This window comes from Phaethon aethereus (assembly GCF_964289735.1).
Source record: "Phaethon aethereus genome assembly, chromosome: Z".
Classification (NCBI taxonomy): Eukaryota; Metazoa; Chordata; class Aves; order Phaethontiformes; family Phaethontidae; genus Phaethon; species Phaethon aethereus.
In genome coordinates, this window is record NC_138577.1 from 58,817,519 (window position 1) to 58,839,149 (window position 21,631).

Consider the following 21,631-nt stretch of genomic DNA (forward strand, 5'->3'; position numbering starts at 1 on the left):
TGGCATTTCAGTGGCCTCACTTTCCTCAGAGAAAGGAGCAGGACTGGGTCTTTCCATCTCTCCCTTGAGCAGGGTTTCAAGTCCCTCCACCTGAGGTTTTTAGGTATCTGCTGGGACTCACAGGCTCCTTTCATCCTCTGGGTGTTCTTTCAAGGATTACACCTGGCCTGGAAGTGACATCTGGCTCTGAGAAATGCCATTTGGGATCCAGGGAGGCTGAGGACCAGTTTCAGATTTTACCTAGGACCCATTCCCAAGAAAGTATCACTAGCTCCATATTCTTCAGAAGTGAGGGCTGCAATGACATGTCTATCAGGACTCCTAGCAGTAGTGCAAGTTGAAGCAAAAATTTGCGGAAAGGACTGGAAAAAATTACTGAGTTCTTAATTTTTTGTTTGTTTGTTTTTTACCCAGTCCTTTTCACAGCTTTCCTGTCAAACAGCCCTGCAGGAGTTTTCAGTAGTTGAGAAATTGTTATGAATTCTGTTGAGACAACTCAGCACTATGTGAGAGTGATGTTAGTTATGATGGACTTGCTATGACTTCCATGTGAGTGCACTGAGGAATCCTGGGGGAGTTCATCTGGAGCTTACTGTTAAAAGACTCTGCCACTGATAACATGCTAAGATCATCTTGACTTTTTTCTCTTCTGCCCCAGCTGCACAATTCCTGGGGCTTTTCTTTTTTTTTTTTTTTTCTTTGAAAATCCACAAAGCAGAGGTCATATACACACCACTTTCATTAGAGTTTCATTTTATTCTGCTTTTGCAGTTGTCTGTAAAAGTGCGTACTTGTAAGCTGATGGTAAAAGCACCTAACAAAAAAATTCTCTGAATTATTTATAAAAGCAGTTTGTGTCTTCGTGTGTATCTCAGAGAAACTAAGCATCCCCCTTGATGAATTAGTGAGTACTCAGTATTGAAAAGGCAGTATTCACATGATACACAACTGCTCAAAATGGGACTGCACACAAAGTGAGTTATATCGTAACCAGCTGCCATCACCTGCCTGTTAGTTCTGCTCCTGAAGTAGCACAGAAATGTCTTACAAACAAGGACAGCAAGGTTCTTAATTTAGCAAGGTGGGGAATCATTTTTCTGCAATACCATTGCTACACTAGGCAGCTGAAATGTGGACCTGTAATAATGAAATGTGTGGATGTTTTGCAGATTCAGTTAAAGTAATGAGGAATTATCTGCGTGGCATGAATAGTCCAGGGCAACATCACGTATATGTAAGTTTCCCGTGCCCCTGAACTTCTGAAATATGCAGACCACTTTCTCTCTTTTAAAAAGACAATCCTCCTTTCTCTATGCATAATCTGTGGATAACATGGCATGGTCCCTCACACCTGGAATACTCAGTTTTAGAATTTACAGTTGCTGCAGGCAGACATGTTTCATGTAACAAGCTTTTAGGGAGCTATCAAAGCACATTTAAGCATCTTTCAGGACTGTGGTTATTTCTACCTCCCTTCTCATTTAAAAATTCTTTTTTGTTAGCCTTGAAATCCTCCATGTTTTGGAAGAATCACACAGTTCCTACTTTTGTTTGTAATATGCTGACACTTCAGAAGATAGATTGGTCACAGGCGACACCTTAGACTACAGAAGCCCATTATTATTTTTATTAGATATTTCCAACTTATGCCCATCACTGCCTGGAAGGACTCTTATTAAACATACTAAAAGTTAGAAGAGAAAAAACCCCAGAATTTACAATTTATGTATTTATGCAGCTATAAATCTTCCCAAATGATGCATAGTAAGTAAACAGTTAAGAATTTTCTTCTGGTCATTTTTCTTTGTAGAGCAACAACATATCACCCTCACACCTACAGGGTTCTCACAGACATTCTGTCCAGCCTGGACTTACAATTTCTCATTCCCCAAAAAACACTGATAGGTTAAATTTTTAAAGGAGAGCAAGAGCATATTCCTTTCGGAACACAATAATTTCAATTCATTTCTGAAAGTGAAAATTACTCACTTTTCATCAAAAAAACCCAACACCTTTACCTTTCTTAAAAGAAGGTGCCCAGCACTGTAAGATCCACAAACTTATTCAAACCTATTACAAAACTGAGTGGGACCAGCACTAGACCCTAACAAAGTTTAAACTACATGCAGATATAAGTCTTTCTTAAAATAGAGTTGGGGTAGGATGTGACTACTGTTTAGAAAAAAGAAAAGAAAAACAAAAAATTAAAATAACCCTGAACAACCACAGATGAGTTTACCTTTAAAGAAAGACAGGAACAAGGATGCCCAGAGACACAGTCCAGAATAAACAAATCCCAAGCACTTTTCTGTAAGCATTGTCCAAATAGGCTGGCTATCTTGCCTTGAGGTTTAAAGAGGGTGAAGTCTTGGAGACAGCCTGCAATGACTGATGTATTTGGCAATTACCGTAATAAGGCATCAAACTAGCTTCCCACCAGGAGAGAGAAGTGCATTTACTCGTGCGATTCCCCAGCCCGCAGGATCCAAATCAGCTCAGTAAATCCAAACACAAAGAGCCTGGTTATTTTGCTTGAAACTCGTATTCCCAGGCACTCTCAGCCTCTTCCTGGTCAGAAGCAAATGCAAGTGATCCACGCGCACAGCTCTGTGTGTTAGGCAAGGAGGGAGAACGTGCTGCCTGGGAGATGCTTTCCACATCTCCACAAATTGTACCTCATGTGAGACAGCACGCCTGCAGCACTGCCAGTGCTTGCACGCGAGTGCCTCTAGAGCTGTTTGCCAGCAAAATGAGTTTGTGTCCCTCCCTGCTCCTTCTCAGGTGCCAGTGCAATTTGCAGCAAGCACCTGTGGCATGGTCCCTCTGCTGTGCACCTGCACTTTTTCCCAGCACAGGTGGCTGGGGAGATTCAACAGAGCAGAAGCTGGGGAACGTGAAACTAGCCAGTCTCCTGCACTTCTTGATGCACCGCTTCCTGCAATCACATCCACCACAGAAGGGGAACTGCCCTGAATGCCGTCTTCTCAAGCTGCGCACTGCTGTTGGCTCACTACTATGGAGTTTTCAACACACTCTATATCCCTTAAGACAGCTCCTCTGCACACCCACTCCACTTTATTCAGAACCCCAGCAAAGACAAACAAAATAAAAGGCTGGAATACAGTTCATGTCATTCATCACCTGGGCATTGTAAACACTTTCACTCGTTCTACACATTAGTTCAATTCTCTGTCACAGAATACAGGTGCAGGACTTTGAAAAAAGCTGATGCATCCTGATACGTAGCTGGCAGTTGGCACTCTGGCTCCTTCTGTCTGGCAGAAAACTCTGTGCTGACACCTCCCAGTTTCAGGTCATGTCTTCAAGTGGGTCTTGGCAGATATGCACATAAACAGGCAATTTTGGGCTGCTCACAGAGATAACAGGAGCCTGAAGGACATGCATCAGTAGCTCTAGGAAAAAAGGCCTCACCCAGTGCACAATATTCGCTGCTGGCACTGAACAATTTACGCAAACCACAGCCTACACCTTAGTGTTACAGATGTAGCTAATATGGGTTTTATCACAGAATCACAGAATGGCTGAGGTTGGAGGGGACCTCTGGCGGTCATCTTGTCCAACCGCCCTGCTCAAGCAGGGCCACCTAGAGCCAGTTGGCCAGGACCATATCCAGGCAACTTCTGACGGTCTTCTAGGAGAGAGGCTCCACCACCTCCCTGGGCAACCTGTGCTCCTCAGTGCACCTCACAGTGAAAAAGTGTTTCCCGACACTCGGGGGGAACCCCCCAGGCTTGAGTTTGACCCAAATGCCTTTGGTCCTGCCACTGGGCACCACTGAAAAGAGCCTGGCGCTGACATCTTTGCAGCCTCCCTCCAAGTCTTTATATACATTGATGAGATCCTCCCTGAGCCTTCTCTTCTGCAAGGCCGAACAGTCCCGGCTCTCTCAGCCTTTCCTCACATGAAAAACACCCCACTGCCTTCATCATCTTAGTGGCCTTTTGCTGGACTCTCTCTGGTATGGCCGTATCACCCTTGTACTGGGGAGCCCAGAACTGGACCCAGCGCTCCAGGTGGGGCCTCACCAGTGCTGAGGAGAAGGGAAGGATCCCCTGCCTCAGCCTGCTGGCAACGCTCCTCACAATACAGCCCAGGACACCGTTAGCCACCTTTGTGGCAAGGGCACCTTGCCAGCTCAATTCAAGTTGGTGTCCACCAGGAACCCCAGGTCCCTTCCTGACAAGCTGCTTTCCAGCCGAGTGGCCCCCGGCCTATCCTGGTGCCTGGGACTGTTCGTCCCCAGGGGCAGGACTTTGCACTTCCGCCCTTCTTGAACTTCTTGGGGCTCCTGCCTGGGCAGGGTACAAGCCCACGCTGATGCAGAGAGCAGCACCGAGTTGTGACTCTGTGCGGGAGGGATTTGGGCACTGCCGTAGCGAGGCTGCACCAGGCACTGCAGGCTGGTGGGAGAGCAGAGCCCCGGGACGTGGGGGCAGAGGCTGCGGTGAGGAGGAGGCCAGGCCTGGGGCGATGAGCGGTGGGGCACAAGCTGGCCCCAGAGACCCCTGGGCTAGAAACATCTTGCCCGGGAACAGCTGCAGAGATGCAGGCCTGGAGCTGGGCAGCACTTGCTTTTGGGGGGAACAACAAAATAGTACCTGGCACATGTAGAAGGGCCTGTCAGCACCAACATCCCACCCCTCCTGGCCAGGGGCTGCATCACCGCACCCCCTCTCCCACCAGGCTGACCCCAGCGGCCGTAGGGCCCGGGGGACACGTGGGGAAATGCTGGCCGTAGTATCTGGAGAAGGGGCAGAAAGCAGCACAGGTGGCGAGAGTAACACCAACGGGATCGATAGGAATACTGAGAGTTTTACTGCAGTCTTCATGCTTTCATATTTTTTTATTATATGGTAATTAGACCGGCGGGGCCAGGACCACAAGGGGCTGCTGTGTGTCCCAGCTGTGGCCCAGCCCTGGTTTAGCTGGCCCCTGAGGTAGCCTCCCAGTCTCACCGACGACGGGGTGGCTTCCTGGGTGGCTGGGAAGGGTATTTGGAGCTGCTGGCCCTCCTCTTCGGGGCTCGCTGGGGCCCCCCAGGGGAGTGTTCGCTGCCTCGGCTGCGAGTGGAGGGCCCAGGCATAGCCTCCTCTGGGTCCTCCTGGGCCTCTTCTTGCTCCCTGTAGGTGGGATTGGGGGCAGAGTGGGGGCTGCCGGGACCCTCACCAGGGGCTGTGCTGGGGTCAGGACACCCCCCTCGGGCGGCAGCGCCAGGGGCAGCTGTGCGGCTGTCCTCCCCTGCCCTGGCAGCATGGCTGTCCTCCAGGCCCATGTGGCGTCGGGCCTCCCCACTGCACCGGTCCACAATGGTGTCGATAAGCCGGTGGACAAAGTTCCTCACGTGCCTGCCCAGGGCGGCCTGCAGCAGCTGGATCAGAGCCCCCTCATCCAGCCCAAAGTAGCGCAGGCTGGATGTGACAAGGCTCTGTGCTGCTGCTGCTTCCGGGGCATCCTCAAAGAGCTGCCCCAGCTCCTGATGCAGCCAGGGCAGCAGGGGATGGAGGACAGCAGGGTAGAGGCGGAAGAGGGATGCCCAGACGTAGGCATGGAAGCCTCCCACTGGAGCGCAGGGCAGCGGCCCTGCGGCTGCTGGCCGGGCTCCTGCAGAGTGATGGAAGCTGTGGGCAGCTGGCTGTCCGGGAGCACCTCCTGTCAGCTGGACGATGACTGATGGTGCCGCAGGTGGTGGCATGACGTGCTCCTCAAAGTCATCGTCCTCCCGCACCGAGTGCAAGATGGAGGTCACCCTCCTCTTGCAGAGGGGGCACTCGGGCTTGCTCTTGGCCCACCGCAGGATGCAGGTGTAACAGAACTGGTGGAGGCATGGCATCACGTAGCTGGCCTCCTCCCGGCTGTCCAGGCAGATGGGACAGCGGTTCTCCAGCTCCATGGCCATGCTCTCCATGTGCTGCGGTGGGCTGCGGGGAGATGGGGATCACCAGCTGCTCCCTCTCGCTGCCGCTGCAGCAGCAGCTGTCGCGCTAGAAAGGGAAGAGAGGCCACGGTCATTCGCTGGTGCAGGGAGGGGTGGAAGAAATGCCCCAGTCCCTCGAGAAGGAAACTCTCCCAGCTCCTCGCCCCAGCGTGCGATTTCCCCTCCCAGCTCACCTCTGCTGCTGCGAGTGTACCTCCTGTCTGTCCCAGCGGCCGATAGCTGGCAGGGCCGGGGAAAATCCTCCAATGGCTCTGGGGTCAGGCACCGAGAGTTGCAGTGAACAACTCCCCGAGCGCGACACCAGCACCAACAACAGCCTTGCACGACACTCCAAACCTCGCGGACTCGCTCAGCTAGAGTGCGGGCACAAGCCGGCTGGGTGAGACTCGGTGCCCAGATATAGGTAGCGAGGAAAGCCTGTCATAATGCATCGCTCGTTGACATCACAGTCCACCACCTGGACATGTCACAGTCCATCCTTCCATGACATCAGATGCCATCGCTCGGTGATGTTGCCATCCATCGCTTGGGGACCTCACAGTCCATCGCCTGGAGATGTCGCAGTCCAACCCGCAGTGACATCAGAACCCACTGCTTGGTGACGTCACCGTCCTGTGTGCAGGCATGTCACAACAGGCTGTCCTCACCTGCGCTGCTCCCCTTGGCAGCGGTCCGGCCCCAGCACACACATCTGGGGCTACCACAACATCACTGCACCCTCCATCCTGCCATCGCTTGTCTTGCGCTCGGCATTGCTGTTGCATGTCAGTCACTGAGGCCTCGTCCATGCCTTCCCAGGGCCCCATCAGGTCGCTCTCGCCGTGCCAGACCTCTCCAGGCATATGCAGCAAGAGGGCTCATTCCATAACACCTCCTGCCTCCCTTGGAGGCTGTGGGACAAAGTCCCACAGGCTCTCCCCATGCTCCAGCACTGCTGGCCAGCCCTCTGGGCTCCCCTGCTTCCTCCCATGGCAGATCAAAGGCAGCACTTGGCTTCCCTTGGGGGATTTTTGCCTCCTTGTAGAGCCATCAAACCAATGCCTCCCAGCCCCAAGCTCTGGGTGTCCGTTTGCTGGAGGTGGCTCCACCTCTCCCCACCCATGGAGACGCCACAGGAGGCGGTCACTCCTCCAGATGCGTTTTGGTGTTCAGTTCCTGACGCCCCTTGGGACAGGGTGGACGTAGTCCTCGGGCCTCAGCTCACATGGGCGGCTGGATGGGGCTCAGCATCCCCCAGCTGGAGTCTGCAGGATGATGGTGTGAACTGTGACAATAATGAGAATGAGAATGAGAAAGAGAATGAGAATAATACTACTGATGGAGCTTGGGCTGCCTGGTCCTCGGAGTTTCTGAGTTGGAGGACCACGACTGCAGGAACTGTGACTCTCCATTTGTGGATGCAGAAATTATAAGGGACCTGTTCTATCAGTTGAACGTTCACAAGTCCATGGGGCCAGGTGGGATTCATCCCAGAATATTGAAGGAGTGAGCTAGCGGATGTCACAGCAAGTCCCCTCTCGATCATCTGCCAAACGTCTTGGGAGCATGGCGAGGTCCCTGCTGCCTGGAAGCTGGTCAGTGTGATCCCAGTTTACAAGAAGGCCATGAAGGAAGACCCAGGAAACTACAGACCTGTTAGTCTAACCTCAGTACCTGCAAAAATAATGGAGGAGGTCATATTGGCTGTTGTTGAAAGGCATTTAAAGGACGATGCAATCATCAGGCACAGCCCATGTAGGTTCACCAAGGGAAAGTCCTCTTCGGTTAACTCAATATGCTTCTGCGATAATGTCACCCGCCCAGCGGATGAAGGGAAGGCGTCGGATGTAGATCTTCTGGATTTTAGTAAGGCTTTTGATGCCATCCCTCACAGCACTCTTCTGGACAAGTTGTCTAGCTGTGAGATGAGCACGTACGTGGTGCGCTGGGTGAAGAACTGGCTGAACGTCAAGGCTCAAAGGGCTGTAGCGAATGGGGCTACCTCTGGTGGGTGACCAGCCACCAACAGTGTTCCTCAGGCCTCACTTGCAGGGCCAGTCCTGTTCAATATTTTGGGCGATGATCTGGAGGCAGGAGTTGAATGCATCTTTAGTAAGTTTGCTGATGATACTAAACTGGGAAGAGGTGCTGTACATGCTCTTGAGGGATAAGAGGACTGGCAGAGCGATCTAGCTAGATTGGAGCATTGGGCAATGACGAACAGGATGAAATTTAACAAGGCCAAATGCCAGATACTGCACCTGGGACGCACGAACCAACGCTCGACACAAGTATAAATTGGGAGAGGACTGGCCGGAGAGCCGCCCCGCAGAAAGGGATCTGGGGGTGCTCGTTGACGGCAGGCTCAATCAGAGCCGGCAGCGTACCCTGGCAGCCAAGAGGGCAAACTGGATCCTGGAGTGCATCAAACACAGCCCGTCAGTAGAGCGGATTATCCCACTGTACTTGGCGTTGCTGCGGCCTCACCTTGAGTACCGCGTGCCATTCCGGGCCTCACAATTTACGAAGGATGTCAAGGCACTTGAAGGCGTCCAGAGGACAGCAACAGAGCTGCTGAAAGGGCTGGAAGGCACGTCCCATGAGGAGTGGCTGAGGACATATGTTTGTCTAGTTTGGAGAAAAGGAGCACCTCGTTGCTCCCTACAGCTTCCTGAGGAGGGCAAGTGGAGAGAGCGGTGCTGACCTCTTCCCCCCACGATCCAGTGACAGGACGCATGGCAATGGTTCAAAGCTGTGTCAGAGGTGTCTCAGACTTGACATGAGGAAACACTTCTTCACCAAAAGGGTGATCAAACACTGGAACAGGCTTCCTAGAGAGGTGGTCAATGCCCTAAGCCCGTCAGTGTTTTGAGAGGCATTTCGACAATGCCCTTAGTAACACGCTTTCACATTTGGCCAGTCCTGAAGCAGTCAGGCAGTTGGACTAGGTGATCGTTGTTGCTCCCTTCCAACTGAACTATGCCATGCTATGCCATGCTATACTACGCTGTGCTGTGCTATGCCGTGCTATGCTATGCTGTGCTATGACCTCCCGTGGGAGGTCAAAGGCAGCATTTGGCTTGCTCTGTGGGATTTCTCCTGTCTTTTTCTCCTAGCCAGGCTGGGCAGGGATCCCCTCTGCTCAGCACCCATCAGTCCTCAGATAGGCCCTATGTCCCGTTTGGGGTCTCGGGCAGGAGAGACGTCAGAAACAGTACACCCTGGTGCTTGTGGGGAAGAGACCAAGGGGTGTGGGGCGGGGACAGAGTCTTCCCGGCAGTGCCTGGCAGGAGGGTGAGAGACAGCGGCATCAGCTGCAACTAGGGCGGTTCAGGCTGGAGATAAGGGCCTGGGAGAGGAAATCACTCTGAGGATCTGTAAGCAGTGAAGTGGGCTGCCCAAAAAGGATCCCCGGAGACCCTGGAGGTCCTCAAGACCTGAGTGAGCACAACCCAGAGCACAACGGTCACAAGCCTGTGAAGGGATGCCCTGTGAAGTCTAGGAAGAGAAAACACTGCCAGCAGGAGATGTAGGGTAAGTTTCCAAATGTGTGACACCTGCTAGATGCGGCAATGTCAGAAAACGACGTTTTTCATTTGGTTGAATGGCTTTCGAGAGAATCTTTCAAATTTGGCAGGGAGGGGAGGTGTGCTGTGGTTGACTATTTGCTTGTTCTGTTTCACTTTCGAAATAAATTTCTGCAGCCTAATAAATATGTTTGGCCAACTCCCTAGATCTGACAGAGGAAAAGTGGTAGAAGCCACAAAGGCGATTGAGGTTGAATGCTGCCATCATTTGGTAGTTGACTGGGGTTATCTTGATCTTTCCCACCAAAGTGAGAAGTGAGGTGGGAGGGCAATGGGGTCTGGACACTAAAAAAAAACGCAGTGGGAAATAAAGGGGGAGAAGAACTTCAAATAGAAGTCCTCGCTTTGTGTCAGACTGCTGCAGCAGATTGCATGACAGCGAATACATATTTTTCCTGAGCCTGAGGAGTGCAGTAAGGCCCCACGAGACCCCTGAAGGTGGCTGCTCTCGTGCATTGTGTGGTCTCCAACGAGAGCCTGTGCCTTGCAGCTGGGCTGTCCTCCCAGGGCAGACCTCTGGCCCTCTGTGCAGCCCCACAAGTACTGCGTGCAGTTCTGAGCCCCACAATCTATGGATTTGCCTGAAGTATTCAGTCAGCTGGATTAGATGATCATTGTAGGCCCCTTCAAATGAACTATTCTTTCCTATCTTATCCTATCCTACCCTATCCTACCCTATCCTATTCATTGTTCCCGCTCTGTGTGAGACCCCAGGATTGACAGTGCCTCCAAGCCTGGAAAACCCACCTCTTTCTTCCCCGCATACATACTGCTTTCAATAGGACTGTGTAGCAAAAGCGTTTAAGAGAAAGAGGAAACCACAACTTTCCAAAATGTGCGGATGCTCGGAGCCAGGACTGCAGTGGTGTACAGGCAGCTCTGCATGTACAGGGGCTGTTCCCTGCTCTCTAGGGCAGGCTGAGGCAGTAGCGAGGAGAAAGTAAATGCAGTTTCTTCTTACAGGCAGAGCTCTCTTCTGTCCGGTGCTGTGCTCTCCAACATTCAATTGACATGAATTTTTTTCACATGAGAATTTTTCTCACATGAGAATTTTTCACAATCAGGATGGTGAAACACTGGCATAGGTTGCCCAGAGAGGTGTTAGATGCCCCATCCCTAGAAACATTCAAGGTCAGGTTGGACAGGGCTCTGAGCAACCTGATCTAGTTGAAGATGTCCCTGCTCATTGCAGGGGCGATGGACTGGGTAACCTGTAAAGGTCCCTTCCAACCTAAAGATTCTACCATTCTATGACATTCAAGGCTGTGCAGATGCAGGGATAGTGATTTAGGACCAGTTCAGTAAAGGGATTATGCTTGGTATTCTGCAGTGAGGAATTGTAGATATCGGTGTACTGTAAGTTCTGTTTGCTCTGGGCACAGATTTGTACAGCAATAAACACTCAGTGGGACTGGCATAAGCTGAGACACTGGCTGAGCTGAGACTCTCCATAGCTACACCTCACGAGTAGCTGTCACTGTCTTCCCAGGTCTTGGTGATGGAGTGAGAAGAGAGGTGTGTTTCCAGGGAATCATACGCTTCCTAACTAGTAAAATTCCCTGGAAAGGGAAGACCTTGGCACAAGAACATGTGTAATGTGTATTTCTAAAACCAAATGCAAGGTATTAATCAACAATTTTATGTAGTTTTATCCAATAGGTCAGTTATAATATCACCAGTTTGCTAAACCATGCAGAAAGCTGCCATAAAAGTACAAACAAAAAGTTGGAAGGCAATACCCACTGACCTTAAGATCACTGTTGATCCTCTCAAGTTCCATTGTAAAGCAAATCCAAAAAGTTGCATCAGTAAAACTGGGAGGCATTAATCACTTCCTGCTGACTCAGCCCCAGGTTTTTTTACACCCTGTAGGTTTGGATTCTACTTCCTTTCCGTATTTTTATGTAAACATGGTGAGGATTATTGCTGGTTGTAAACCAGCTTATGAGCAGAAACTTCAGAAACTTGCTTCCCTTCCTCCACTGACTCTAGCTCAGAGACATCCTGTCATTTCCCTTTCCCTTGGGCTTTTACTCTGCAAGACACTATAATGTGGCCCACTTCTCAGTTCTAAGCAGTTATAACAGTCTGGATAATCTCCAAGTCGCGAGGTGGAAGACAAATAAATAGGCCAAATGAAGGGCTGATGGAGCAACTGAAAGGCTGTTGGTTCTCCATACGAACATTTCCCAAAGTCACAACTAGGAAACTGTACCTTGACTGATTCCTGTGGTTTAATTGTCTCCTTTAAAGCTGAGTCACTTGCTTTGACAGCCCCTGTTTAGTTTTAGTCACTACTTCTATGTATGTCATTCATCAACAAACTCAAAATGCTCATGAATTGCAAGAGTCAGGACAGGAGGACATCTGCTCTGCCTGCCGGAAAGTGCACCAGAGAGGCAGCCTTGATTGTTGAAAAGACTGTTCAAAACCAAGTTGCAACATTAAGCAGGCAGTTCATAGAATCACAGAATCATAGAACGGTTTGGGTTGGAAGCGACCTTTAAAGATCACCTAGTTCCAACCCTTCTGCCATGGGCAGGGACACGTTTCACTAGATCAGGTTGCTCAAAGCCCCATCCAACCTGACCTTGAACACGTCCAGGGATGGGGCATCCACAACTTCTCTGGGCAACCTGTTCCCTCTGTCTCATCACCCTCATCATAAAAATCTTCTGCCTTATATCTAATCTAAACCTATCCTTACCTTTCTAGACTGACAGTTCTCTGAAATGCTTCCACCTTTCTTCTAGGTAGGACTGGCACTGAACTACTACAGCCTGAACACTACCGAGTTTTATGTATTTTAACTCCTCTTTCCCCCAGTGTAACACCCTATGAATAGGCTGTGTGACGCCCCGCAGGAGGCACAGGACCTCTGCACAGGATGACTCAGTCATGGTGCAACATGAGGGATATTGTTCTGCTGAAAAGCAAGGCTTGAGGAGAAGAGTGGAAGTACAGGTGCCGGAAGGTCAGTGTATATGACATACCAATGTATCTGTGCATGCAGATAGCCAACCCTGACCTACACTAACAAGACAAAAACATGAAAAATGGTAGAAATGTGAAACACCAAAAAGGAGAGTACTAGTTTAAAGAAGCTGCTGACCAACGACGGGTGTTATGAAGACAACCACATCACACTTATCAAGTAAAGGTATAAAGTCAGCACACACAGGACCACTGGGGAATGAGTCAGCATGGTGTACAGGTTATTTGGAAGGGGGTGAGGATATTAAGAGGAAGAATATGGCAAGGAGGGGGAAAAGGGGATATAAAGAGAAGCAAATTATGCAGGGAAGGCTAATCACAGAGGATGCTGAGCAGCCCTGAGCCAGACAGGCACAGAAAAACAGGAAAATACGTCTGTTTTGCTCTGACCATATGTGTCTCTGACTTGCTTCTGTGCTCAGAGGAGATCCTGAGGTGCTTTCCTAAAATTGGGGGCACATAGAAGAGAATTCCTAAAGCTCCGAGTTCAGATCAATAGGGATAAACAGTGATCTGAAAGTAAACTTTCCATTTTCGTTTCGCCAGCTGACAATACCACATGTGGAAACTTTATTTGTATCACACTAGAGGTTTCCATGGGAAGGAAGATCCCAGCCTACTATAAATCAAATTAGATTAAAATCCACAAGCCTTGCTGGGAATGCAGTGCTGTTAGGTTGCTTACTCACTCACCTAATACTTTTGTCTTCCCTCAAGGCTGAGCCCTGATACAGTTACTTTCACAAGTGGAAGACAAATCAAGGTGCATTTATCCATAACCACAGACAATCTCAGCATATGTTAGTGAAGTTGCCATGCTGATTTGAAAGGATTATTTGAACAACTTGGGAGGACAGTCAAGGGCAGTTGCAAATATTTTATCTTCAAGTTCTTACCTCCTGAAAATGTCATTACTCTGGTCTTGGTTCTATGTTCCAGGACAAACACAACTGTAAGACAGAAAACTCCATGTGTATTTGATTTATACAAATCTGAAGTCTTTCTACACGATTTCTTTGGCCTCTCTGAAAGAACAGGCTGCTAAGCACATCTTTGGCTTTGATTTTCAAGTGAAGATAAGGCAGTTTTCAGTCAGAGGCTTAGGACAGTATCTGCATTGTGATGGACTATGGTCTGGTTTTGTCTTTTTACTAATGCTACAGTATCACTTACAGATCTTCCTGTGGTGAGAGTGTGTGTTTATGTGGCAATGGAAACAGCATATTTTTCTTCTCTTATGTCTACTCCCTCCAAGCCTCTGAGCTGGTGTTGTTGCAGAATGAGAGGGGTTTTCCTACAGGAGATGACAGTACTGAAACTCAGAGCTCTGAGTACTCTGTTCTCAGCACACAGACCTGCTGTAATGTGGATCTGGCCACCAGCCATACCTGATGATGCCTTTCAAACTGCAGAGCTGGCTTTCTGGTAGAAAGCATGGTAGAGCACCATGCTTGTCCTCTCAAGTCCTGATCAAATCCTGCAGAGGGACACCCTATGCAGTTTTTGAAAGACAAACCACTACCCAGTGGCATTTGGGTGAAAAACTACAAGGGGATGCTGCCAGCTGAACTCAGTGGTGAGGGTAAAGGGCTTGATTCCTACAACAGGAGGAAGCCCTTGACTCAGTATCACCCATCTGACTGGCAGCTGGTCCCTGGGTACCTTTTTCCCCTCCTTAGAATTACAGAATGTTTGGGTTGGAAGGGACCTTCAAAGATCATCCAGTCCTAGCTCCTACCTGTAGGCAGAGACATTTTTCACTAGATGAGATTTCCCAAAGTCCCATACAGTTGTGAAAACTTCCAATGATGGGGCATCCACCACTTCTCTGGACAACCTGCTCCAGTGTCCCTCTATCCTTATCGTAAAGAGTTTTTTCCTTACATCTAATCTAAAGCTACCCTCTTTTAGTATAAAATCATTACCTTTTGTCCTACCACAATAAGCCCTGGTAACAAGTCTCTCTCCATCTTTCTCATGAGCACCCTTTCAGTACTGAAAGTCTGCAACACGGTCTCCCCGGAGCCTTCTCTTCTGCAGGCTGAACAGCCACAACTCTCTCAGCCTTTCTTCATGGGAGAGGTGTTTCAACCCTCTGATCATTTTTGTGGCCCTCCTCTGGATTCACTCTGAAAAGTCCGTATCTTTTTGTACTAGGGGGCACAGAGCTGGACACGGTACTCTAGGTGGGGTCTCAAGAGAGCAGAGTAGATGGGGAGAATCACCTCCCTTATCTGCTGGCCAGGCTTCTTTTCAGGCAGCCCAGGTTACAATTGGCTTTCTGGGCTTCAAGCCAGCTCATACCTAATTTTTCATCTGCCAATATCCCCAAGTCCTTCTCTGCAGGGCTGCTCCCAATCCATTCATCCCCCACTCTGTATTGACAGAAGAGATTGTCCTGACTCAGGTGCAGGACCTTGCACTTGGCCGTGTTGAAATTCACAAGGTTCACACTGGCCCACTTGTCAAGATTGTCATGGTCCTTCTGGATGGCATCTCTTCCCTCTAGCCTATCAACTGCACCACTCAGCTTGGTGTCATCCACAGGCTTGATAAGGGTGCACTCAATCCCACTGTCAATGTCTTTAATTAAGATATTGAATAGTACCAGTCCCAATACTGACCCTGAAGGACCCCACTTGTTACTTATCACCACTTGGACATTGAGCTGTTGACTGCAACTCTTTGGATGCAGTCAAGCAGCTAATTCTTTATCCATATACCAGTCCATCCATCTAACCCATATCTCTCCAATTCAGAGGGAAGAATGTTGTGGGGAACCTTATCAAAGGTCTTTCAGAAGTCTAGGTAGATGATACCTGGAGCTCTTTCTTTATCCACTGATGCAGTCACTCCATCATAGAAGGCCACTAGATTAGTCAGACACAATTTGCCCATGGTGAAGCCATGTTGGCTGTTACACAATAGTACCACAGCAAGAGTAACCATGCACTCTCGACAAAGCCCTTCTGCTGCTGCCTGCAGCAATCCCTCAGAAAGGGAAGAAAATGCCATGTTTGGAGGTCAGATCCAGAGACAGATGAAGATGAAATTCTTTACCATACGACTGCAGATTAGCAGGACAGTTTTTTGAACTTTGACATAAAAAAAAGCAACAACCCCAGAATTACATATTCAGACCAATGACTGAATAGATCACAGTACGTTTTTACCCACATCAATATCTGGAGGGAACGAATTAGTTTCTAAAGTGACATGCTGAGCAATCCCAACACTGCTAATGGAGGTGGAAGAAAAAGGATTTTTGCTACTCCAGGAGAGACATCCTGTTCCATTAATCCAGTCAAGACTCCTGAAGTATATTTGACTTCTACTGCAGTTTTGGACAAGGCCAAACCTCTTCCCTCCCAACCTCGTCACTGACCTTTAAGATGCTTAATGCAGTGGATGGTGTAAATCTGCAGCACACTCCCTCCCATGGAGGCTGGGGGATGTTTCCTGATGGCTTATTTGAACACTTAAATTATTTCGCCAGAGCAATGAGTTGTGAAAAAGCTATGCTTTCAGCTACTCCCAGCTAACTGATTTCACCCATTTTTATCTGGGCTTCCTCATCTGTTTCTTTTTCAGTGACTCCACATGCCTGGACAGAAAGCTAAGAGTTTAACAAGCAGCCTAGGACAATGTACCTTTTGGGGACAACCATGTGAAATGTGAAGGCTTACTTGTGCATGAACATCAGGCAGACCTGATCCTTGAGTGTTTAGAGCTTGGGGATGTTATAAACAGGCCCATACCTGGCCACAAACACAAATCTTGAAGAGCTTCCTTTGACAGGAGTAGCACTATGTAGTGTCGGGCTAAGGTGTCCCCTAAGACAAGCCAAGGTGGGCACAAACACGGTTACAGGCCAGGGCACATTCTCCCTGGGGTAACCAGAGCATCTAACACTGCACCATGAAACGATGCTAATTGAACTGCTGTCCTTCCCCAAAGCTGCTCACTAATTCTGATTCCTCCACTGTTGCAGAGGAACAGTGCTCAACTCACGTGGCTTAAAACCAGCCAGAATCAAAGCGGTTTACCGGTTTCTCAATTACCTGAAATTAGCTGCCAATCAGCTTGTACTTCTAGTCTCCTAAGAGGTCTTCTGCTGCAACCGGGGAGGGCAGTTGGGCAGGCCCTACCTTAATTTGGATCTCAGAGCTCTCCCAAGAGCAGATCAGCGCCTCTTGGGAAAAGGCAGCTGCAATTGCAATTGCTCCCTGTGTCAGGAAGAGAACAGCCTTGTTACCATCCTAACCCAGGGTGAGGTACCCCCAAGCCACATTGAGTGCGAAAAATACGGCCCTGGAGTATTATTTCCCTTCCAGGTTTAGGGCCACAACATGTGACAATCTCACTGTGCTCCAGGAACAACTGCCTCTGCTTCTGAAGATGACAGTCTTGAGCTCTTGGCATATGGCAAACATCCTCTGTGTGTTAGAGGAGCTGCAAATGCAGGCTCCTAGGCTCAGGGCAGGCATGGAGGTGATGAGCCCTGGGGTCTGCCAGGAGAGGTAGGCAGCAGAGATGGGCAGTTCAGCCTGGGGCACGCAGGTGCTGCAGAGCCCTGGTGAGGTCCCTGGGAGCAGGAGAGCTGGGAGCTGGATGCTGGCCCGGGAGAAAATCTCCACCACCGGGGATTTGAGCTTGCAGTGCTCCCTCAGCTGACATGGGAGGCAGCTCAGCACAGCCCAACAGCACCATGCCGTGCCTTGCCTTTGGCTTTGTAAGGCCAGGGCTCCTCTGGCTTTGGTGAGACACACAGGGGCCTCCTGGCCCCAGAGAGCCTGGGATTCTGCAGGAGCTCACCAGGAGGCAGCACCCCTCACAGCAGCTCTGAGAGCACTGGGAGCCTGCTGCTGAGCCTAGTTTAGGGCACAGAGGGCATTTTGTAGCTGGAGGCAGAGCCCTGATGCATGCCTGGTGGCAGGACAGACTTCTTGTGCGCTATTGCCAGGCATTCAGTGCTTGCAAGCATGAGGGTTTTTATTTGAAATTAAATCATCTTCCCCTCCTGTTTGCCATCCCCTACCCCCAAACAGGTATTTGCTACTCTGTGGCTATGCCGCAACCATCCTTCCTATCCCCTGCACTCTGCTCTTACAAGGCATTCCTCCTCTTGTTGTGGCCAACAGTCTCTACACTTCACTTGGAACAGTTTGTGGTCCTTCATACTGCCCTGCCTGCACATGGCCTTAGCTGCATGAAGGGTCCCCTTTGCTTTTAATAGCTTTCCTTATCTTGTGAACAGGAGCCATTGCTGAACCTCTGTTCCCATGCTTGGAGCCTTTCCTCTCATAAGTCTTTGCACTGTGCCTCCAGCACATGGTTGTCCACGGCTCACAACAGGGCTGGAAACCACTTTTCCTCTCACAGAGCCAGAAAACCCCATTTTGAAACCAGCTCACAGGGGACTGGGCTGAAGGGGTTGTTGGTCCCACAAGGATGGCAAATCCACCTACATTACAGCTCCCTGAAGGCAGGAGACCTGGTGCTACATTTTCCCACTTCTTCTACCACCTCTCCCGAAGCTTGCTGTTTTTCCCCAGGAGTGGTTTGGGTGTGGTATAAATGGTTTTGGAAAGTCTGGCAAAGGTGTCAAGCGCTGGCATGGATGTGCTCTGCAGTCCATTGGTCATCACTAATGTCACCAGGGTTTCCCCCTGCTCCAGTCTACTTATGCCTGCAAATGCAGTCAGTCAGTATCTTGGGGCTTTGCAGTCCAGCTGCTTTTTGTGCTCCTCAGCCCTTAATCACATTCCAAAATTAGGCTACAAGTGAATGCTTGGAATTGCCTGGGTTGCTTTGTCCCATAGCCATTTAACCATGCCACGTGGCAGAAATGAGCATGTCTTACTGCCCTGGAGCCTAGAAAATCATACTGAAAAATCATCCTTTCTGACTCTGGTCCTGGGAAGCAGTGATGGACAGGTGCCTATGGATGCTTTTTGTATCAGACTCTAGGGGAGAGGGAAGCTGGGGGCCAGTACTGGTGCCATGAATTCAGGCTGTGAGCTGCGATGGCCAGCTTCAGCACAGGGATCCTGGTACACCAGGCAGGTCATGACTGAGGATAAACCATGAACAAGTTTTCCCCTTTGAAAATCATGAGAAGGCACTGGCACTACAACACAGAGCACATAACTTACTGCACTCCCGAGCTGGAGCCTGGCTCCTTGTCGGGTTCATTGCTCACATAGGCTTGGATATCCATGCAGGGGCCTGGAGGTGAGGTTCCCTGCTCACAGGCTGCTGACAAGGAAGTAGTGAGAGCGAGCTCATCATGCAAGTCTGTGTTGCTCCTCCTCTCTCCTGTTCAGCTGAACTGTGCTGCCACTGCAAAAGGCTTTCCAAGAGATGATAAAACCAAGCTCTTCTGGCTGAGATCCTACAGGAAGGATGCATACCTGCCCCAAAGCTCTGTCTAGATTCATTGCTCAACCTCCCTTTCCTATAGAAGCAGATGAAATGAATATAGAAACCAACAGTTTCCACTAAAGAGCTGTGGGGCAAACATTTTCTTTCGCCACCATTTCACTCTGTGAAAAACTGGGCTCGAACACTGCAAACTGGGACTTGTAGAGAAGGTCCATATCAAAGCTCTACCTACAGGTTCAGGCTGCGTTCTGACCTCATGAAGTTATGTGACTTGTTCCTCCTCTTCTTGGGGTCGCTTCTCCTGCTGGTCACAGCACTGCACCTCAGCAAACTGAACACTGATCATCCCTCCTTTACAGATGGGTGAGCCTGCAGGTGGGACAGCTCTGCTTCTTCCACCACCTCTCCCAAAGCTTGCTGTTTTTCCCCAGGAGCAGTTTGGGTGTGTTGTAAGTGGTTTTGGGAAGTCTGGCAAAGGTGTCAAGCACTGGCATTGGGTGTGCTCTGCAGTCCATTGGTCATCACTAATGTCACCAGGTTTTCCCCATGTTGCATAGCCTACTCACTGGGTTCAGCTCTTCTTCAAGGAAGGCAGATGGCAGTGCTGTGCTGAGATCTCTCTGACATAGCAGGGCATGCATGCGCGGGCTGAGCAGCCTTGCTGCTGGAGTAGGACAGAAAAACACTGCAGGATGTGAACGCCTGGCTGGTGGAGGAGGGAGCCAGCTGGGGAGACCCCACTGCTGCTGGGGACTGGGACATGGGGGCTGGGGACATGTATGGTAAGGGGCTCTGCTGCTGGTGCGAAGGAAGGCAGATGGTAGCAGGAAGGTTTGCATGAACTGCGGATCCCATGGTTCCCCATTCCTGCAGGCAGCAAAAGCCCCAGTGGGTGGTCAAGGTAGTAGTGGAGCTGCTGCCTGAGCTCTGCATGGTCCAACAGCACATGGAGAACAGCTGCATGATAAAAGAAAGGAGAAAGGAGCTCCGGCAGTCAGGCAGGTGTGCAGTGGCCCCTCTTCCCTGGGGGCTGATGCTCTGACATTTCAGCCCCTGCTCTGTCCTTTCCCCACACAAGAGGGAGAGAAGCAAGAGTTGCAGGGCACCATGAGCTCTGGACAAGCTGCTGCCACAGCTACAGCTGGAGGTAAGGACTGCCCATGTGCCCAGGGTTCCTTCTCCCTGTCCCTCACTTCCCACAGACCTGGCTGGGACAGGGGACCCAAGTGTGAGGGCAATGCTCAAAGGCACTGAGGGGAAATGCCAGGACTTCCTCCCAGTCTGCTCCAGTTGCCTCCATCTCTGCAGGAGCACTTGCAGACAAGGAAGGAGGAGAGAGCCACCTAGGCTGAAAGAACTGGATGAGGTACAGGGGTGGAGCGGATGTGTCCTGGCAGTGTCAGGGATTTGTTGTCAATGTTGGAGCCACGCACCTCAGCACCTTCAGCCAGCAGCATGGCTAGGGTAGGCATCAGTCCCAGTGTCCATCATTTCCCTGTGCCTTGTGAGTGACCACAAGGTGTCCCTGCTCCCTGCAGCAGTGGGGTATGTAGTCAGTGGGTGCAGTGCAAGGGTCAGAGAGGGCCAGGTATCCCCAGGTCCCAGTCCAGCCACCCTTCACTCAGTGCCCAATGCATTACAAGGGAAATAGTGCTCACCCCAATTGGAGGAGCAGCTGTGTGGGCAAGAAGTGCAGAGAAGGCCCATGCCAAGGGGCCAAAGGCATGGGGAGGTGCACACTAGCACGGAGGCTTTGGAAGAAGGCTGCAGTGGTCACACGGATTTGGACCCTTCTCTCTCCCAGGCACTCCATCATGAACTAGCCTGCCTAGAACAGGTGGAAGAGATGGAAAATGCCCAGCAGAGTGGTGACTGGGGATCCCTTGCCCAACACGGGTAGCCAGGGAAGCTGTGCGGCATGGGCCTGTGGAGTGTGTGTGGCAGTGGGGAGCCCCCTGGTGTTGGAGGAGCTCATCCAACCAAGCCCTGTGGACTGCAAGCAAGCAGCAGATGGAGCAGAAGGCCAGCGTGCTGGGGTCTACACCACTGGGGATGGTGGAAGTGCAGCTGGTGAGGGGCACTCCTAGCACCTGCCCCAGCTGGCAGGGACCCAGTGGGGACCGGGGTCTGTGCTCCAGTGCAGTGCAGAGGCAGGGGTCCTGTCCTGGAGTCAGCCCTGGCTGTCATAGCAGGGCTCAGAAAGCATCCTTGCTCTCCATTGACCTGTGGGAAAGGGACACACAGAGATGCAGCATCACCTTCTGCTGCAGCTGTGCTCACTGCAAGATCCATCCCTCCCTCCTGTTCTTGCCTGCCAAGAACAGTTGGACAGACAGCCTTCCCTGACACCTGTGTGGTTGGTGAGGAGGGGAGTCCTTTCCCTGGTTAGGAAGGGAAACAGGTGGTGAACCCCAGGACACGGCCCTGGTGCATGTGCTCCAGAAGGGCCCCAGGACTGGGACCTCCTCTTCTTATCTGTCATGTGCCCCATCTCTATACTTCTTGCCACATCTCAGTGTCCATCTCTCTCTTTCCTTCTGACCCTTTCCTGGTCTCCACCCTTTTTTTCTCTCTGTCCCACTCCCTGTTTTTCTCAGTTTGTCCCTCTGGTCACATCCCAGCATTCTTCTCTCTCTGTCCCTCACAGGCCCTCAGACTTTCTGTGTCTTCATCCTTTTGTTCTGCTCCTCATCTCTATTTTTGTGACCCCACCCGTCTTTCTGTATCACCA

General features: G+C 50.5%; 1 protein-coding gene across 1 annotated transcript in view; it reads right to left on the reverse strand.

Annotated features, from left to right (window-relative positions):
- The window catches only part of LOC309415588 (neuronal acetylcholine receptor subunit alpha-7-like), a gene marked incomplete at its 3' end in the record, with an annotated part of 67,308 nt that extends 64,764 nt beyond the window's left edge, over positions 1-2,544 (reverse strand). The window contains exon 1 of the mRNA XM_082013137.1: positions 2,240-2,544. Coding sequence (XP_081869263.1) covers positions 2,240-2,318 — 79 coding nt within the window. The 5' untranslated portion in view covers positions 2,319-2,544. The remainder of the gene's footprint in view (positions 1-2,239) is intronic.
- Between the last annotated feature and the right edge of the window lie 19,087 nt (positions 2,545-21,631).